Source organism: Falco punctatus, assembly GCF_963210335.1.
Source record: "Falco punctatus genome assembly, chromosome: 6".
Lineage (NCBI taxonomy): Eukaryota > Metazoa > Chordata > Aves > Falconiformes > Falconidae > Falco > Falco punctatus.
In genome coordinates this window covers 36,915,515-36,935,711 of record NC_137585.1, presented here as the reverse complement: position 1 = coordinate 36,935,711, position 20,197 = coordinate 36,915,515, and the positions used below count along the sequence as shown (strand labels likewise).

Genomic DNA, 20,197 nt, shown 5'->3' with positions numbered 1-20,197 from the left:
AAGCCCCGCCCCACGCGCAGCCGCGCCGGAAGCCCCGCCCCCGACGCCTCACGTGAGCACGGGGCGGGGCGGCGGTTTGAATCCCGGCGGGAGGTGTTGCCTCCCGACACCCGCCAGGATGTCGGTGGTGCAGCCCTTCGACAAGCTCCCGATTCCTAACTCCGCCGCCTGCCTGGTAGGTCCGCCGCCGCGCCCCCGCCGCCGCTTCTGCCTCTCGGGTCCCGGCCCTGCGGCCGCGCCCGCCTGTCCCGCACCCTCCGCCGCCGCGGGCCGAGCCCCAGCGGCAACGGCCGTAACTGCCGCCGCCCACCGCCGGGGGATAGGCCGCCTGGCCGCAATATGCAAACGTAGACGCGGGGCCGGCCCGCGGCCCTGGCCGCTTCCCCCGGCCGGTCCCGGGCCGCGGGGCTGCCCCTCTGACCGCGCTTTTCCCTCCTGTCGGCGCAGCTGGTGGGGTCGGACGAGGGCCTGCAGCAGAGGCTGGCGGAGGCGCTCCTCCTGGAGAAGAAGAGCTTCAAGATCAGTATGTGAGTGGCGGGAGGGGGGTGCGGGGCTGCGGGCCCGCCCGGCGCGGGAGACGGAGCCGAAGCAGCGGCTGCCACGCTAACTCATGCGGAGTTTCTGCCCCGGCAGCGCGCGCGCCGGGATCGCGGGAGGCGCCGCGGGAGCGGGAGCGGGACGGCGCGCTCCTCCGGGAGCGGGGCTGGCTGCGGGCGGCGCTGCCGCACGGGCCGCGGGGGCAGAGCGCTCGGGGCGGGGCGGGCAGCTTGGGCACGGTGGGGGACGGGGCTGGGGACAGTTCTCACGCGCGTCGTGTTGGCTGTGCTCGTGCCCTTGCCCTGTGGGTGTCGCACAGGTGTCTGGTCACTCAATTGCAAGAGCACGGGAGGAGCACGGATGATTTTGTTCCCGCTGGACAGGTGCATATAGGAATTAAACATCCTAATTTAACATAAATGGGACAAGTACAATGCTTGCAACTACTTGAAATCAAACAAGTTTTCCTGGAAATGTCCATTGCTGTTCGTGCTCTTCGCAGCCCTTTTCTGGTTTATGTTCATGCATGCGCTTTTCCTCCTCAAGCTTTTAAGATGCGTTTTAAATCTTAACTTTAGCTGCATAACAAGTTCTACCTTAAAAGCTTGGTTAACCAACTTTTTACAACATAATGTCCTTGACAGCTCTCTTGCCAAAACCAAATGACCAAATGAGTTTGTTCAACTCTTCAGAAGAGTTTGTGTTGGGTTTTTTTTTTAGTTGGGGATTTTTTTTTCAGAAGGTATTTTGCTGCTGCAGTCCAAGGCTATGCAGTAAAGGCAAACCTGAAATAATGTTCTACTAGTCAGTTAGAGTGATTGTACTGCTCTGGTTATGGCATCTTGGATGTTTGTGCCAACTAATAGTAAATTAAGTATCCAGCTTTCTTTGTGAATCCTGCAGCTTCTGCTGAGCTGTGGAATGCCATAACTAGTTGGCTACTGGCAGTACAGCTGGGTAACTACCTAAAGGCACAGAAACTTATGCTTGTGCTACAGAGCAAGACAAGTCCCTGCGCTAGTATCACTAGGAAAGCAGAAGTCTGTAACAGGGTGGGTTTTTTTCCCCCCACTGTGTTGTTTTGGGATTTTACACGTTGCAAAGAAATATAGTATCTTGTCTGGCAAATCTATCTGTAAGATACAGCTGTTGGGAGAAGAATTGCAGGGCTGGCATTTTTGTGTTTCTTCCTACAAGGAAAGAAAAGCCTTCTGCAGTGCACATCTGGAGGCTGCTGCCATCATCTACTGATATTGGTTTAAATATAGTAACATTCCAAATTGTGGAGGTTTTTGGGGGGTTGAGGGTTTTTTTTGGGTTTTGGTGTTTTTTCCCCCCAGACAATGAGATCTGATGCTTTCCTTTCACCACAGCTTCTCTCTAAATTTCACCTTAAATTTATAGGCTTTTTTGTGTGGCAGTGTGTCTTTCAAGCGTGCTTTGCTCATATCTTGTTCTAGTTTCAGAATGTTTTTGTTAAATCATACCTCCCTTATTTATAGGAAACAAAGCACCTTTATTTGGAGACTGGCAGACAAAACAGCAAACTGCATATAATTAATAGAAAGGAATGTGTACCATGGTCTGTGGCTGCTGGGGAAAACTGTTAAGTCCTTAAGATTTAATTGCTAGAAGTAATATTCCACAAGGAGTTTCTTTCATGGTTTCCAGAGAGGAAGTGGATTCTGAGAGATGCTGAAATTCTGAAGTTTTTATTTGTTCAATCTATCTTTCAGGTGATCTTCCAAAAATAGGGTGCTGATAATACTCTTCCCTGTGGAAGGCCCAGATATGTGCTACTCAGAGTTCCCCCCCCGTAGTGGGAAGAGACACAAAAAATGCCCATGCTGCAAGTTTTCCTCCAACAGCTGTATCAGCAGTGGTGGTATTGTGTAGAAGGACACCTAAACTACCTGGTAACTCCAGACACAGTGAAAGGGATAAAAATAGTGTAATAGTGTAACAGACACTCTTTCTGAGTTATAACTTCATCTATAAAGCTATACTAGTGATAAATTTCTGGTTTAAGGTTTTGCAAATACAACACATCTTTCTGGAACATGGATGCCTGAGCAGGTACCCTCTCCTGTGTGATCATATGAGCAGTATCTCTGGAATGTGACAGGAAAGCACTGATGCATTTTAACTGAAACTTGGCAGCCTAATATACCAGTAAAGCATTGTGGTTCACTTTGTTAGAAAGGACTCTTCTTAACAATTAATAGAATTACTGTCAAACATCTCTGTGGAGAAAAGGTTTCTGTGAGTCTTGTGCTCTAACAAGCTTTCCTTTATAAACAACCTTGACTGGCAAGTATCATTGTGGCTGTCAGCAGCTATGAGTATGCCTAAGATATGAGAATACTACTTAGAGAATCACAGCGTCTCTTTAGTGCCTACGTATTTAGTAACTAGTGGGCTTCCTAATAGCTTGCTACGTGGTGAACTGCAATAGTTATGTGGTTATGGTTAAGTGGATACTGCCTTGCCAAGCTGTTTGGTTAAACTGGCAAATTTATTTTCTTTCAGTCACCTTGCTACATCGCTCCCGTTACCTTCAGAGAGGGATCACCTTCGGCCCAGGATAGATCTGATTGTGTTTATGATTGACATTAAGAGTAAATACAGGTAAAAGAAGAGCAAAAATACGAGAAGGGGAACTGATATTCTTTCTTGAACTGATGGCTAAATCTAAATGTTTACTATGTCAGAATTGCTGAATAGTGGTTTTCAAACCCAAGACTTGCTGTGGTGGAACAGATTGGTAATACATACAGTAGCTTTCTGGCGTCCAGCAGTGGATTAGAACTGAACTGCGCTCTCCAATAACATGCCTGTTATGCATTAAGTTGCCATAGTAAAGGAGGTAGAATTTATTCTGGGATCCACATACAGGATGATATGAACTGAACTTTGGAAAGATGCAGTCTCTAAAATGAGATGGAAATGGTGGTGCTGCTGTTAAGGTCTGTAATATGCAGATGGCTGTTGTGCACTGGGCAGTGCTACCTAATAACCAGCCAGTTGCTGCATCTGTGTCCCCAGTTCACTGATACTGCTTGGCAACTGGGATCAGCACTATGAATGTCTCTAGGCAAAAGAGAAAGGTCTGCAGGGTTGATCCCTTTTCTTTCATCTTGTGCTTATCTTTGTAGAAATGGTATTTGTGTCCCCAGGCCATAAGTAAAGACTTGCTAAGGAACAAAAGTCAGCATTTTATTACTTGCTTAACTTGTGACTTGACTATCCTGGGTTCTCATTTACCAAAAATGACAGGGCCAGCTGCATACTTACAGCACAGATGGTGCTGCGGAAATGTGTGGGCTAGCTCTTCTGAAAGAGCCAGAGTAGTGCTGAAGTTTCATTGGATGTTAATGGATTTGGATGCTTAGTGTCCACAAATTATGGAGGACACCATTCGAACTAAGTCTAACTGAGTCTTGGGTAGAAATGATATGTTATATATTATTAAACAGCTGTGGGTATTAGAGGTCTCTAATGTCATGCTTTTAGCACAGAGCATAACTGCCAGCTCACAGATCAGCAGATGTTAACGTCATTCGTTTTCTAATTGTGCTTCTGAAAGTTATTCCCTTTGTCCTTATGCTGCACTTGTTTTACCGCCCTGTCCAAATGGATTGCCTGTGCTTTTCTGACAGCTTGGAGAATGTCGAAGCTTCCCTAGCTTATGTGGATGCCAGCTTCTTCCTGGGGAAAGTGTGCTTTCTTGTCACTGGGGGTATGTATGGCATCTGTCCTCTTCCTCCTCTCTGAGCAGCACAGCTCACTGTTGCTTTCCTTTAAAACAGGGCAGTGATTTAACAAAACAAGAAACCAGTGGCTTTGTCAAAAGCTTTGTTTAAATTGTATCTTAACTCATCTACCTTTTTTTATTGTTAGGTAAAACATGGTTCTCTTCTCTCATGCTCAGTTGCTCTATCCTTTTTGGTTTTGCCAATCAGACCTTTCTTTTCTGTCCCTAATCCCTGAATATAATTTGTGTTATTGATTTTTTTATTTTATTTTTTCCCCCTGTGGCACTGCAGAAGTCTCTTTATTTCTTCTTGCAGATCTGTCTTAATGATAATCTTAATGAGCAGCAAGGAGCATATAATACTGTGGTAATAAAATGAATCTAAATGGATGAGCTAATAAACTATTAAGTATAGTTTTAATAGAAGACTGGCATCCCTGCTGTGTACTGTCTGGCCCTGTTGTGCCTCTAATCTTTCTCTGCCCTGCCCCATCCCAGCCTGGAGTGGAGAGGGTGCTTTCCTGCGTACCCTCCTTATTTCAGCTCTGAGAACCTGGAGGGGCCAGACAGTTACTGCTCAGTGTTGGAACAGAGTTCCTGTGTCCCTGGAATCTGTGGCTCAGGAGGCCTAATTCTGGGGTGAGAAGGAGTCTTAGTGCTGCCTCATGCTACAGCTGCCCTGACTGAGTGAATTCCTCAGACATATGACCACTCTGTGATACCACATGAGCCAGGAGGGCTTTCAGTCAGTGAGGGGAAGATTCTACCTGTGCTGATAGTGTACTAATCCCTTAGCCAAAATGTATGGCGCACTCAAAATTACCTCTGGATCATTTTGTGGACATGGAATTTCCTGGTACTTTTATTCACTGAATGTTGATTGTGGAGCATGTAACGTGGGAAAACTTTTTCTGTAGTTGGCAGGGTGAATTCCTGCAGCGTAGAGATCAGTGCCATCTGGAAACTGGGAGAAGCCTACTGCAGTCCTGTGCTATTCTGTGAGCTGGAGGTAAGGTGCTTATTTGGTGTCTGAAGGGATTTGTGAGTTCCACTGCTCTCTGAACCTTAGGAGCAGCATTATGTGTACATATTTTTATTGCTAACATGCTACTGCAAGTGTCAGAGACCATACTCTTTCTGCCAGAACGGTAGAGGTACAGTAGTCTGACTGTCCTTAGAAATGAGTCTTCTGGATTACCTGCTCCTTCCTGTGCTACTGCAAAGCCTCAGGAAGCCAAGTCTAAATTAACAAATACTTCTCTGATATGCAAAGCCTTGGTACACTTGTTCCTTGAGGCATTTTTTTTTTTTTCTGGGAGCCCTTGAGCTGTTATTTGCCATGTAACTCTCTTGCTTGCATAATGCTTCCTGTTAGCCAGGCTTTGTTGCTGCACAGATTCTTTTGCCATCTGATATGCCACTCTTTCCAATTACCTGCTTGGTCTGAAAAGCTGGAGGGAGACTTTGGCATTCAGCGGTAGCACACTTCGCTTTTCCACGTTCTCATCATTCCACCGTCAGAGACTGCTTCCCTGCCAGCAGGTAGTATCTGTGCTTTTGGCAAGCCCTTCTGAGTTTTCACCTGACACTGCTCTACCCCCTTTAACATTAGTGGAGTAAATGAGCAAATGGACCTGTTTGGGGTTTTCTGTAGCTAGCCACTCTGAAGCATATACTTAATGCCTGCTCTGGTTCTTTCTTTTATCACAGCTTGGCACTGTTTTTATTCTTTTCTATTGATTAAATAATTTCCCTGTTTTGTTTCCAGTTGGAAGGAATACGAGTTGCCACTGCTCAGCGACTTCTCCGGATGTTACAGATCTGTGCTGGTCACATAACTGGAGTTTCTGCCTTGTCCTTTGGCTTACTGATGAGGAACTCTGATGATAACTAGCTTCTCATTGTAAGAATTCAGCCATATTCATCAGGGTTTGTTTTTTTTAACTTCAGGTGTTCAAGCTGCTGTTGTTGGAATGACTTTGGGAAGTTTTTTTGCCTGGCTTGTCATGACCACTCATCCAGAGCTGTTCCTAGTTGCTAATCTCTCAAGAAAAGCTTGATTCCTGTTTAGTGGATAATATGCTGGGGCAGGGGAGGAGGCAGTTTGAATTGGGGATTCCTATCTGTTATTACATCTGAATCCTATTTCACAGTCAAGTTTGAGTTTCACCTACTTTCCCAGTGAACAGGAGCTGTGTGTTTACTGGGAGAATGCTGGAAGAACAGGCTGCTATCGTTAATGCTGCACGTCATCGTTGAGTGTCCCCAGAATGCTAGAGAAGAGGCAGCAGGCTTCTGCTTCCTTTCAGTGGAAATACAGCACCTTGGACTAATGTGAAACCTTGCTGCCAGGTTTTGTCTCCCCACCAAGAAAATCATGGGGAAGGCAGGCAGTCCTTCAGCTTCTAGATAGAGTGCAGTTGGCAGTTAGTGTTCCAGCTGTGGGAGCATCTGCCCAGAGATCATGCCTAATACTTAATTGAGTAGGAAGGGGACTAAACAAGATAATCTAGCACTTTTAGCTTTCTTTTAGATCTTCAAAGAAAAAGGCTCAATCTATCAAGCCCGGGATAACAAGCAACCCTAGTCTATCAAGCCCGGGATAACCCTTGCAACCCAGCCTCTGGGGCTGACCACAGGTGAAACACAGCGGACTGGACTATGGCAACATACAGAAAACACGTCTCCTCCGAGCTGGGCATACACTGTGTCTAATCCCGTAACTAACAGGTTCTTACTGGCAGTAATTCGTGCCTTATTCTTACTGCAAGTCGGTAGCATGTTTTGGAGTTCTAAGTTAATAAAATGTATAATATTGAATAATTAGTTGTATGTCCTTTGTTTAGGTGTGTGGCACTGGCTGTAAAACCTGTGACGGCTTGTGCCAGTTTGCCCTGGCAGCGGGGCTGGCCCTTGCTGGCAGTTTGAGCGGCACGTTAGCTGCGGGGCTGCAGGCGCGCTGTCAGCCACGTGGTGGTGGCAAAAGCTTTCCAAATGCAATCCTTCCTGCCCACCGAGCTGAGCCACCTTCCAGAATACAGCGAGAATTGCATGCCAGGTGGAAATGAAGCCTAGAGAGAATGTGTTAAGCTCCCCTCTGGTTTAATTTATTTAATCCTTAATAGCCTGCTTTAATGTTCCTAGGTGCAGAGCTCTAGCTGTGTGTGCTGTTTCGCTTAGCTTGTTTCTGACATCTGTGTGTGAGCAGGAAAATGCAGAAAGCAGCACTGCAGGCTTAATCAGCTGTGAGTGTTGGCAGTCCTTGCAAAGACGGCTCAGCAAGGCACAAAGCCTGTATCCTTGCTCAGAGGACACACAAATCCTAGCTCCGGTTGTATCGTTGCTGGTGGGGGAGGGCTGGGTTGTTTGTCAGCTGGAACAAAAGGAGCTAAACCATTCAGCTGTGTTTTGGTGCCCAAAAGGGCTGGACTCTGGCTAAAACTCAAAGGAGAAAGACATGTGTAAACTCTGATGGCCATGTAAGAAGGATTGGAGGCTTAACGAGCATGCCCTACTTTCAGCTAGCTCTGTGATCCCGAAGGTACTAGCTAGGACTTTGCCACCAGAGCGGGGCATTCATGCTGAGAAACAAGTTTCTCTGTTGGTTATGCTGTCTCTGCCTCATTCCGGCTTTGGGTCCCTCAAAATAAATGAGACCATGGTTTAGAATAGACTGGTTTCGATTTGCTTTTGATGTGCAGGTGCAGTCTGGGGGAGAGAAGGAAGGGCTGCGGCGTGAAATCAGCCAGTCTTGTGTCCTCCACAACTGCTGTAAGGTACAGAGCCTCTTTCGTCTCTTAGGTCACTCTCCAGTTGCCTCTAATAATTATTGGACTTGGGTAAAATCCCTTTGGCCTCGAGTAATTTTTGCTGTGCTTTTAGCCGGTGAAAACGAAACTTTCTTTGGTTCACCCAGAGTGCTTTGTAGCAACCCACACGTGCTACTGTCCATTCTTGCACCTTCAAACATAGGGTGGTTTTTGGTTTGTTTTTTTTTTTTTTCCACCACAGTGTTCCAGATGTAGTATTTCTTTCCTTCTACTACTTTCAAAGAAGAATGATGCTGTTTGTGCTTCCTACAGGTGGCCAAATCCCAGCTGGTACAAAATAAAATCTAGTTCCTTAAGAGCAGCATCTTGCTTCACCTCGGGGCAAATATTTTTCTTACTCTTTGGAGAAAGTCTTTACTAGAACTGGCAGAGGAAGTGGAGCGTATCTAAGAATATGACACTGTGTCTCAGGTCCATCATGTTTTACAACCAAAAGTAGTTGGGACACATCTAAAGCTACAGCTTCAACTATGTAAATACCTCGAGGAACTGTCAGCTATTAGTTTAGACAGGCCATAATACTGCCCCTACTAGAGAAGACAAAGCAGCCAAGGGTATCTTTCATCTGGATGGAGTAGCCAGGGCTAATGTTTGATACAGGTCTTGTGAAAGTAGTAACTTGGATTGGGATCAGAGGCATGGAAGGCCTGAAGCTAAATTAAGGCTAGTGACTCAGGTTCTGTTGTATTTAAACATTATGAAAGAGCTTGCCAAGCTGGCTGAAATCTAAACTAACAGAAATATTTTTGGAGTTACTTGCTTTATCTTCCTCTCTCTGTTCTCTCGGTTTGCTATCCCTGTGGAGATTTACAAAGAGAAATTCCCCTCTTTGTGGCAAAAGTACCCATAAGAGTTGCTGGTTTGACTGTCTCGGTTTGTGGATATGTCTTTGTATGTCAGCAAAATTAGTGTAAAAGCAGTTTAATTAGTATAGAAGACCTTATACCAGTTGCACTGGTGTAAGCTCTGGTCATGTAGTGGGGTTCTTGGGTGAAACTGAATGAGGCTTTAATAGGGTCTCTCTCTATGGCAGGTTGACCCACAGGATTTTGCCTTCAGCCCAGTCCCTTGTTGAAGACTGTATCCTCATCTTGCTAGTCGAGCTGCTCATGGAGGTGCTCTGTGAGAGAGTTCAGCACAAATTAGTTTGGTTGGTATTACCTGTTGGGATCACAGCTCTCTGCTAGCCCAGGTTTTCCAAGGCAAGGGTTTTTTTTCTGGCTTTGCCACGCCAGCGGTTAAATCAGACCATCTTTTAAGTGTGGTAAGATATGATATGCTCGTTTCTGTGTACTGGTATGACACCTATAGTAAAAGATCTCTCTGTCCTGGAACAAAGACCAGAGATAAATCTAACCCTGGTTGTAGAGGTTTAGGTTCAAGGCCACCTCTAATATTTGCTTTAAGGACTGGTTAGAACTGGATGTCTCTGCTTGCCAAGACCTGTAGTTTGAAGGGGCTGGCTGGGTTAGGTCAGCGGTTGTGCAAAGCAGCAGTGGTCATGCTGTGCTAAGCAGCTGGGAGAGCTGCTTGGTAGCTCTCATCACAACAACTGTCTGCAACAGCAGGGGACAAGAAGAGACTCCTGCTCTGCTGCTGCCTGGCGCTGACCTGCAGAGCTGTGGCAGAGGTACCTGATCTGCTGGCAAAAGCAAGGGAGATACTTTCTTCTGTGGGATTTTTAACTTGTCTTGGTTTTGCAGGAGCACTGGGCTTTGCTCGTGCCAGATTCCGGCTGGCCCAGATCCCCTGGCAGTCTCCTCTGCACACTGAGTATTCTCCACTTCCCACCCTAAGCTGATGTGCCGTGTTGCTGTGGGCTGCTGAACAACTGCTACTTTCCATTCAGTGACCAGCTGTCCTTCACTGGTGGGGAAAAGTGATTTATATGCAAGAGAAAGCAATAGCTGGCACAGCCCAGAGCTGGGAGCCAGAAATGCTGGGCTCATTTCACCTCTGTGACTGATTTCTTGTATGACCCTGGGCACGTGTGTTAAAATTCACTGTGTCTCACTGGGTCTGCCTCTACAGCAGAAGCTGCCTCTGCTGGAGGGGTGTGATGAGGGCAAATTGACATTGCTTTGGGGTCACAAATTGGCTGGAGACGTTCAGAATAAACCATTTTTTCCTAATTAGCAGTTTGATTTTTACAGAAGTTCTGGGGGAGGAGGGTTTGGTGGGACCTGCCTGCCAGGCACCTCCTGAGGTTGGCTGTGTTTTGTGCTGTTTACCTGCCTGACTCCGCTGCAGGCAGGCTGCCTGAAACTGGGCTGCAATCCTGCTCGTGAAGAGCTGCGGCACAGTTGGGTTTTGTTGTGAAGTGGAACAAAACCACCCTCTGAAACGCTGAAATTCCCCGCACAGTTCAAGTATTGTTGAATTGGCCAGTGGGAGAAATCAGTGTCTTCCTTGCCGTTAAATACTAAATATGGTGCAGCGATGCTAGGCAGGATGGCATCCCCTCGGGTCGGCTCTGTGCAGGAGGTGCTGTCTTGGCTGTGAAGAACCAATGTGTGAGACAGGTTGTGTGCAGGGGACTCGGGAGTGTTGTGACTCCCTGGCAGCTGAGTAGTGTGGGCTCCCGGCCTGTGCTGGGCCATATTTCCCTTGCCAGGGATGCCTCCTCAGGGAGCTGACACATGTGGTGATGCTGACATCCCTCATCCCCCTGAAGCTCATCGTGTGGTGGGGTGTTTTGTGAGGAGCCAGGAAAGGCGCTGTGCCCATCCCCTCACCCCGCTGCCTCCTTTGCTGAGGGAAGTCAGCGGTGTGTGAAAGAGCCCATGTTTTACATACACACAGGCTGCCTCCCCGCCGCCGGCCCAGGTGCAGCCGCGGGCTGGGTGCGAGAGCCCAGTGGGCTCTGCGTGTCACGGGAAGGAGCACTGAGGTGAGGCGAGGACAAAAACAAAGAGAAGTCACCTCCCCTTGGGAAACCTGGCCCTGGTGCGCAGGGGCTGCTCTGTCCTCTGGATCGGCACTACAGCGACCTGTGCCAGGGCTGGCTGAAGCACCCCTGCTCTGGAGTGGTCTGCATGCAGGGGCACACTGGTGACCATTTGGAAAGACCTAAAAAGTCCAGCTAACATTAAACACGCTAAGGAGGCTTTCCCTGTTTTCTGGCAGTATGGGTGTTTTCCTTTCCTGTGTTCCCGTGGAAGCTCTCTGGTCCCACCGTGTGCCCACCCCGCGGTGACGGGGTGACGATGCCGCGCTGCGCTGGGCCTGCCTTACTCCTGCCCTACCGGCTATGTTGCTGCAGCGCTTGGGCTGGCGAAATACCTTGGGTGTTCGCTGAGGGTCAGCAGTCCTTGAGGTACTATTGCTGTTTGCGCTGGTCATCTCAAAGCTCTCCTGAGCTTCTGTGCTGGTTGCTCTCCTGGGCTTGACATCAGCATGGGCATCACCCCACTGTGAATGTTCTTTTTTGCTACAACACACCCTCCTGCCCTTGTTTTCTTTTCTTGTTCTTCCAGAGATGACAGATGTGAAGCCAGGGTTGCATTTGACTCTGCCCGGTACGTAACAACCTGTGGTTCATGCTGCAGTGGAGCACCTCTCTTCAAAGCAATGTGCCAGCATCAACTAATTAATCCTCGTTCCCCCCATGGGTCTGGGGGGTGACTCAGTACCTCATGCTGTTATGCTGAGCAGCAGAGGATCAAAGCCATTGGAGCTGGGGAAGCCCTAGGACAGCACAGTGTCACTCTGTGCCCGCATACTGGGTACTTGCAAAGGCTGGGTCATGCACACTTGCCTCCAGCTCCTTTGTAGCCACGCAGAGGGCTGGAAATGCTCTGCTACCTTAGAGATGGGGCTGGAGCTGCCTTCACCTTGCTCTACAGGGAGTGGTTTTACTACCTGGTGGTCTCTTTTGATCTTTTCCTCTCTTAAAACCTCACTTGGCCATCCTGAGTGATTCTCCTTCTTCACCTATAGGTCCTTCAAGCCTCCCTGGCATCCCCGTGTGTGTGTCTGGGTGAAAGGCAGGGGCACTGTGGCAATAGAGCTGCAGTGGTGGTGCATGTCCCTCTGAGGCTTTGTGACCCCCAGCAAGCTGCACACCAGGCTGTGCCAGCACGCAGCCCTGCAGAAGTGCAAACAAACCCCAGCACCTGGCCTTGGGCAGCCCTGGCATCCATTGTGCTGCTGCGTGAGCTGCTTCTGGGGAAGGGAAGGGGAGTTGCTTGTGCGCAGATGTTGCATAATACTGACCCAGTTTGAACACAAGTTTGCGGGCTGGGAAGTGTTTGCCCAGCCCGCAGGGAAGAGAAAACCCCTCCAGGGTGAGGGCTGCTGCACCACGTCCTCTGCTCTGTGTTATGAAGGAGGTGAAATGTGAAGCATGTGCTTTCTCCGCAACCTGGCTCTTTCCTGTTGCCCAGGTTGCATGTGGAGCATCACCTGCGTGAGTCCCCTCTGCGTCTGCATGAGCTGTGGTTTGGCTGAGCTCAGACACTGCATGGGACTAATACGTAGTGATGGCGTCCTATAAATTATATAGTCAGTATGTTCGCCATCTGCTCTGTGCTGAAAGCTGAGTGTGATTGAGACCTTCCCCCCCCTCCCAAAGCTTGACTCTCTTGCCAAGCTTGAAATGTGTGTGGATCTCCCGTAAGTGGTTCTGATTGAATCAGGTAAAGAGGGAATTTTTTAAGCTGGCTGCAATGTTCCCTGCACCCGAGTGAGAGCTGAAGCATAGGCCAGCATCCTGTTATGAGACTATGAGTAAAAAGAGAGTCTGATTTCATGCTAATTAGGTTCTAAAGGGAGAGAATCTTGATTGCAGTGGTCATATCAAAGAATCAAAATAGTAATGCAAAAAGCAAAGGAAACCCCAGAGTGATTCATATGAGAAGGGGAAATAAAGACAGTCATGGAGGAAGGAGGAGTTTGAGGGGGACAGAATTGCTCTGCTGCCCAAAAGCAGAGGAGATTTGAAGAATCAGATTATCCTCATTAGATGTCTCTTTAAAGCATCATCAAGCCAAATGAATGGTCTGGGGGAGAGCTTGCAGGCATGGTGGCTGTGATTATTACCAGGGATTTACAGTCCTAGTTATCTAGCTTATAGACAAGATTATTAGGGGGTGTAAAGCTGTATCTGCCCTCAGCCTCTAATGTGTGTTTTTAGGCTGGGTGATGGAAGATGTTATATTTCTGCACAATCCCTTGAAAACCTGCCTGCATCCTCTGGTGGTCCAGCCCTCTGCAGTGCTGTGGGGGCAGCATGAAAAGGGAAGGCAAGTGTGTGCTGGGGAGCTGTGCTGGCCAGGAGATGTTCCCTGGGGGTGGATGGGCAGCCTTCCCATGGACTATGGCAGTGGGCAGGACCTCCCTTATGGGTGCTCTTGCTGAGATGGGAAATAGGGAAAGAGGTCTTGGTGGGCAATTACGTCTGCCTGCCTTGGTAGTGCCATTCACCCCCCACAGCATCTACCTTCCTGTGGCAGCCTATGCTGGTGCAACTTGTCCCTCCAGCCAGAGCCTCTGAGCCCCCAAAGGCTCAGAATTTGGTGGGGCTGCTACAGGGGGAGCCCTGCAAGCTGTGGGGAGGACCATCCCTTTGGAAGGGAATCAATGGACTTTGCTCACAAGTCCCTTGGGGGGTGGGGGGTGGAGGGTATGGCACAGGGCTGCTGGCAGTCCCTCTCCAACTCCCCAACTCTGCATCTGCAGCACCCCTCATCCTACCCTTCCTCTCCTTCCCCACCCACTGCGTTGCTCCCCTGTTGCATCTCCAGGCTTTGGCAGGACAGCTGAGGCATCATGCCCAGATGCCAGCCAGGAGAGGATGGGCACGGGCCAAATCTGCCTGTCAGCTCTCTCTCCTACATCACGTCTTTAATGAGGCCATGGAAATCCATAACATTCTGCACTCAAGCCAGTGCAAATGAAATCACTCTGACCTTTTTACAGCAGGCCGGTACCTGAAGGTCCGTGAGAAGCTGGAGAACAGTGTGGAGGTACTGGCGAGCACGGTGATGCCACCACAGACTAATGAAATGCAGCCCAGTGCTTTGGTGGCAGCGCGAGGAGAGGGGAGGCTGTCAGCCACAGCCTTGCAGCCAACAGCGTGGCGGTGACAAGCTCACTGCCAGAGGCAGCCGGCCGGCCGTGGGGCCCATTTGGCTCACTGGAAACGTGCTTCCTTGTTTCTCATCCCCGACTGGAGCTTTGCTCATGTCAAAACACGTGCGATTCATTTTTCTTGCAGCACTGCAGTCCCTCTCAATGCTGTGGGGCTGAAACCAGCTTGAGTTTGGCATCTGACCGGCCAAGCAGCCTACAGCGAAAAATCCCTGTACTCACTCAGCTCAGCTGCTCTCCGGGCATCATTCAGTGGTGACAAGCAGAGAAGTCGGAGCTCCCTGGAGGTGGGGCTGAGGGAGGCTGGCCTTGCACCTACTGCCCCTGCCTGTGCCTGGGGTGGTGGGAAGCCGCAGGGCAGCCACAAAAGCCAACTCAGGGACCTGTTTCTGGAGCGATAGCTAGTACTGGAAACCATGCAGGCTTCTGTACCTGTACTCAGGCTTCAGCTGTTGCAATCTGCAGGTGCCACAGGAGTTTTTGGTTGGGGTTTTTTTGGTGCATTTTGTTCCCTGTTTGAGCTGTGCTTTAAGTTACCCAAACATGCTGCTAATTTTGGTCATCTCTGCTAGGATGGCTCCTGTGGCCAGTGCTGAGGAGCGTGGCTGTGCTGGAGCTGGGCTGCAGTCCATGGAAGGTGGTGGGCTTTTATTTCTATATGGAGAAGGGGGGTGGTTGTACAGCAGGCAGCAAAATAAATTGCAACAAATCATTGCAATCAGGAAAAATAATTTCTTCTCTGTTGGAATTGCTTGCAAGCACCTTTGCCTTTTCTCAGGTTGCCTTCTTGTTCTAATGTGTTCACTAAACCATTCCCGTATGTCAGCTGGAGCTGCAGCTTTCCTGCAAGCTGTTCATTGTAACAAAGCACTATGCAAAATGCAATTGGGGCTGTTTAGTTTAGTTTTGACTTCCAGGCTGACCGAAGCAGTTTCCTGTCCCTTGCTGCTGAAGTAAGCTACAAAGGGTGGGGGTTCAAAGGGAGACAGCCCCTCGCCTCCATCAGGCTTTGGGTTTTGGCTCTGGAGTTGTCTGCTGGAGATTCGTGCCCTGAAAGCACAGCAGTGGGGCTCCCTACTGCGAGCGCTGGGGAGGTTTCTACGCTTGGCCTCACGTGCCGGGGAGGTTTGTGCCCCAGCATACGCATGCCTGAACCAGCTGAACCCACCTGCTCAGAGGTTTGTAGTGTGGCAGCACATCTCCCTCAGCCGCTGGTTTCTGTTTCGCTGCTGGAGGTGCTGCCCAGCCCTGCCTGGGCACGTGAACACTCCCTATGACCAGCCACAGGCAAAGCTGGGAGGGACACTTGGCCTCCCCGCTACCCCAGTCATCCAAGGGTAACAGGGCAAACTTCCCACCCATCCTCAGGACGGAGATGGGGACAGCATCCCGGCCACAGGCAGAGAGGGCAGGGAGCTTTGCTCACCATTTGCTCACAGGGATGCCCAGGCTGAAGAGCTGGTCTCAGCTAACAGCGTGTCACTGGTAACACGGGAGATCTTGTGAGAGCCTGGGCAGTGTCCAGTGGCCCAAGCCTTGCTAAGAGAGTCCTGCCATGTTCTGCAGAGTGGCGAGAGCAGCCAGCACAGCGGCTGGAAACACCCTTCGCTGCCACCCACCGCCTGCTCCTGGCAGGGAAGGTCAAAGGCTCAGCCCTCTCAGGGCTGGATCAGGGAGGGGGGTTCCCCTGTATGTCCTCTACATGCTTCTGTGTCCCTCTGGGCTCTCTGGAGCAGGGAGGGGGAATGGGCAGAAGGAAGCTGAGTCCAGGCAGCACTGACCCACTGCTTTATGACCCTAGAGGGGTCTTCAAAGGGCAGTCCACTGCAGAAGCCTAATTTGGGTGCTCAGCATCATCCCTGGAGGGTCCAAGTCCCCTTGCAGAGGGAGTTAAGGACACCCGCTCATTTTTCCTTAGCCTCATGGATAAGCACAGGTCCAGGGACATGTAAACAAGGAGAAGGGAAACAAATAACGTTCAGCAGAACCAATGCCACTGGGGTGCTGCCCCACTCCAAACTCCCCACGCAGATGGATGAGCACTACCGCAAAACCCCTTGGTAAGAAGCAGAACACCTACAGAGGGTCTGGCTTTTACGGTGAATCTCTTGAAGCCTTTGGTTTCCCACATTATTCCTAAAATCTTCCCAGAGTTTGTCCCTAAGCCTGGCTGACTTTGAGAAGGCAGAGCAAAGTGGGCCTGGGCCATGTTGGGGCATCCCGGTGGATCCCGAGGAGATGGTTTGTGCTGGAGCCCTGAGGAACTGGCTCCCGAGAGCCATAGTGGGGCTCTTCAGGAAGGGATGCTTCCCACCAGCCAGTGCAGGGGTGTTGGGAAGGGGCCTGAGGGTGAAGTGTCGAACGTGCTTTGGGGGCTGGCTCCAGCTGAAGTCTTCCAGCAGCACCGCCTGGATGCAGGGCAGACGGTGGGCTGTGCTGAGGTGTTCCCAGGGCATTGGGTGCAATCTGTCAGAAGTCTGTCCCGAGGTAACTGGGTCTGCTTGATAAACACCTTGCAGCTTCTCTGATCAACGAGCCTTTGGGTTTCCGGTGTGCACGAGCACAAGGTGAACTTTCAGTACATATTTTCTGCTACGGGTGGTTCTGCAAGCGTGTGCGTGAGTCACTTCACCCACCCCTGACACCAGAGGAACCACTCACTTGAGTCCAGCCGCTCATGTGTGTACGAGTGCTCGCAGGATGCCGCCATCCCTCCACACTCCTGGGTAACTGGTGCTGCCCCATTCACCACAGGGATCTCAGCAGCCGACCTTGGCCAAAGCCAGACCTCCCAGTGTGGGGCTGGACCAAACAGCACTGGAAATAGAGCTCTCTGACTCCAGCATTAAGACATAATTTTTAAATAGCTCGTTTGATATCTTTGCTGGTTTATTTGTTTAATAAAAGTACTTAGTTAGCAGGAGTCCCAGGTTCCTGGGGTTTTTGTTTCTCTGCAGAGCAGATAAGAAAAGCACATTTCCTTATCCAGTGAGTCATTTTTTTCTGCTCTTTAATTATGCATTTGTGCTATTATCAAGTGTATTCAGCTCTGAGATGCAAACAGTTCAAACGACTCACCAGGCTTTAATTTTGGTGCTCCAAAAACAATCAACCACTGTTACAAAGGGCAGGGGAGGCAAAGATGTGGGAGATGAGGAGGGGGACAGCCGATGCCTGGAGCTGGCCAGGCAGCCTCGCTGCGCTGGTGAGCTGGCACATGTGCGAGTGCCTCTGGGGAAGTCAGCAGTGATTTTCTCCATGAGTAAGCGTTATCATGTGTGAATTCAAACATCATTTTCTTGGCCCAGGAGGAGGCGGACAGGCCAGGAAGGGAGTGTGCAAGAGCTGTAAAGGGGGGAAAAGAGGACTCGAAAAATGGGAGGGAATAGAGTAAGGTGAATCACAGTAATGAGGCTGCAACATCTTTCCACAGAAGAGGACCTGGGAGCACTTTATTTGAAGGAGGACACCACAGCTGCCATCCCCAGGCTTCCTGCCACTAATGTGCAGCATCTAGTTTTCATTCTAGGTACTGAAACAGGAGCCATCGTCTCCTGAGCTCTGTTGTAAACTTCGCCCTCCACGTCAAAAGCAACATGTAGGTTCCTCCCTTTGGGCTTTCCCCAGTGCATGTATTTAACTGGAGGGGTCACAGAGTTAATCTGTAAGTGTGGTACAGCAGATGCCAGAACCCATTTCCTCCCCCTGCATTAAGCCAAGCAAGGAGGGGAGAGGGTAGGGAGAGGGGCAGGGTGACAGTGCTACAGTGGGACCGATGGGAATAGGGGCTGGGAGTCACCAAGAGACAATTGACGTGGGGGAAGCACAGCAGGGGGTATTTCATGGGGGGAAGGAAAGAGGGAGATGACGGAGGAGCATCCCCCTTCGGGAAAAGGAGACCAGCAGGTAGAAACACCCTAGAGCAAGAGAAACAGCAAAGCCTTTGGAGCAGGGAGGTGTTTTGGGGGCAGGAATCCTGACAGAGCACTGGCTGTTTCGGCACAGTCTGCCTCTGTGCATGACTCTAGCCGTGCAAGACGTTTTCTGCTCCCTTGTCCCTACCCTCACACTTCTGTGAGCTGCCTGCTGGGGACACAGCGAGGGCTCTGGGTGCCCTCTCCTCCCCAGTGCTCTCTGCCCTGGAGCTCAGCTCAGATGTGGACTGGAGCGAGCCCAGGCTTTTCTTTGTCTCCCTACTGTGGTTCATGGCACTGCATCACAGCTTTCCATCCCCCCCGAGCTGCTCCCGGTGCACCTTGCTGCTGGATGCACACCCCTCCTGCTGCCATGCGGGCACTGCAGCCCTGCTCCTCACCTGGGGCACATGAAGGGCAGGGAGCTGGGTGAGGTGGGATATGGAGAGTTGTCCTCCTATTTGGCCCAGCTCTCCTGGCAGGTACCTGTGCAAGGACGAGTGCAGCCTGTCCAGCGCAAGCGTCACAGCAGAGGGTGCCGAGCTGGCCATGCCGCTGACAGCCTCAGAGCTCAGGGCCATGCTGAGAGAGGGAAGTGCTTGGCTTGCCCCCGCTTGCTCAGTTTTATTTTGACTAAGGTGGAGGAGGAATAACTGAGTCACAGGCACAGGAATGGTGGCCAGGCTCTTGCAGCATTTGGTAGAGCCTGCAGACCCCTGGGCTCGGCACAGCCATTCCCGCCGGCACGGCGCAGCTGGGCAGGGTGATCCCTGGCAGCCAGGCAGTGTGCGAGGGCGAGGGAGCGAGCGGCTGGGCACACTGGCTGGGAAGGGAAGTGAAATCATGGCAGGCGTGGAACCAGTGGGCAGCGATCGCTTTTGGTCAGGACTTTCACTTGCCCAGAGCCCCATGGCACCTGGCAGGGGGGGCTGAGACAGTGCCGGGGCTGCTTTGACTCTGCCCTGGTGCAAGCCACCCTCTGGGGATGCTGCTGGCAGGGAGGGAGATATGTCCGGGGGACAAGGAGGGCCCTGCCATAGGAAAGCTCCTGCCCTGCTGGGGAGCTGTGCTTGGGCTGCAAATCAGCATGGGGATGTGGTGACTGTGTCCCACCTGGCGCTTTAGGGGGTGGGGTGCAGAGGCTGTGGGCTCAGCTTGCCCAAAAGCCATTGGAAAGGGCCAGGAATATCCAGGGACCAAGTCATCTGGCCTGTCACAGAGGGGCTTGGTTGTCCAGTGGGGCCACCTGGTACTCTGTCACCTTGAGCCATCCTTTGGTTTTCTCCTCCTCCCCTCCCAGCCTCGGTCCAGGACAGTGAGCGGCAGAGGCATCACTAGAAAGAGCCCAGCGGCTGTACCCACTTCAAGGATGGGACTCGAGCAATAAAACCCCATTAGGGCGCTCCTGGCCTAGGCAGGTCTCCCGCACCACTTCCTTCAGCTGGGAGCAAGCCAGCAACTTCGGCTGGTCCCTTTCTTTCCTACAGGGCGAAGAAAAAGGGAACATGACTTTTGTTTGGTAGGGATGGAGAAGAGCTATCTACAGCACTGAAATCTATCACTCTACCCACTTCAGATCTCAATCATTGGGCTTTGACTTGTCAATGTTTCTCCTGCTTCTGGTCAGGAACACCTAAGAGCATTAAGGGCTTATTTAGTCCCTTCTTAGGGTATGAGAGCCAGACTTGCTTGGTATGACCTGCTTTGCTCACACCCTGGGCAGTTACTGAGCAGAGCCAGGTCTGAACACTGGAAAATGAGACACGGTGCCAAGGAGCTGGGAGGGTCCATGCCGTGGGCCCAGGTCTGGGATGGAGAGAGTAGGGTGATGGAGAGCACCATCATTAGTAGGGGTGGAGAACACACACGAGCTGGCCTGCCTGCACAGCAGGCACTAACAAGCCATGTCCTGGGGGCTGTGGGATCTTCTAAAGGGGAAACCTTGGTGTCCCTGCACTCTTCTCCTCCTGTCCTTTTCTGCATTTTCCACCTAACCTGAATCTGTGGCCCCGGGATGGGGTCTTGTAAGGATCTGGGCACAGAAAAGCCTCCTGTAGGCACTGGAGGATGCT

General features: G+C 50.7%; 1 protein-coding gene across 3 annotated transcripts; it reads left to right on the top strand.

The window, feature by feature from the left end:
• The first annotated feature begins 14 nt into the window (after positions 1–14).
• Positions 15–7,114, top strand: CENPM (centromere protein M). Of its 3 annotated transcripts, none has more exons than XM_080393077.1 (7): positions 15–175; positions 448–527; positions 3,067–3,165; positions 4,197–4,276; positions 5,209–5,300; positions 6,060–6,194; positions 6,474–7,114. In XM_080393077.1, the coding sequence occupies exons 1-6, from the start codon at positions 119–121 to the stop codon at positions 6,183–6,185; spliced, it is 534 nt and encodes a 177-aa protein (XP_080249203.1). In that variant the 5' UTR covers positions 15–118; the 3' UTR covers positions 6,186–6,194; positions 6,474–7,114. The 3 variants fall into 3 exon arrangements, with proteins under 3 accessions (XP_080249203.1, XP_080249202.1, XP_080249201.1); XM_080393076.1 differs by having other exon boundaries at positions 6,060–6,220; XM_080393075.1 differs by having other exon boundaries at positions 19–175; positions 6,060–7,114.
• Positions 7,115–20,197: the final 13,083 nt, after the last annotated feature.

Bases quoted from the DNA above. Each gene is read 5' to 3' on its own strand.
- CENPM (XM_080393077.1), top strand. From the start codon at position 119: ATGTCGGTGGTGCAGCCCTTCGACAAGCTCCCGATTCCTAACTCCGCC. The intron at 528-3,066 runs GTGAGTGGCGGG...ATTTTCTTTCAG, and splicing joins AAGAGCTTCAAGATCAGTAT to TCACCTTGCTACATCGCTCC. The intron at 5,301-6,059 runs GTAAGGTGCTTA...TTTTGTTTCCAG, and splicing joins TGCTATTCTGTGAGCTGGAG to TTGGAAGGAATACGAGTTGC.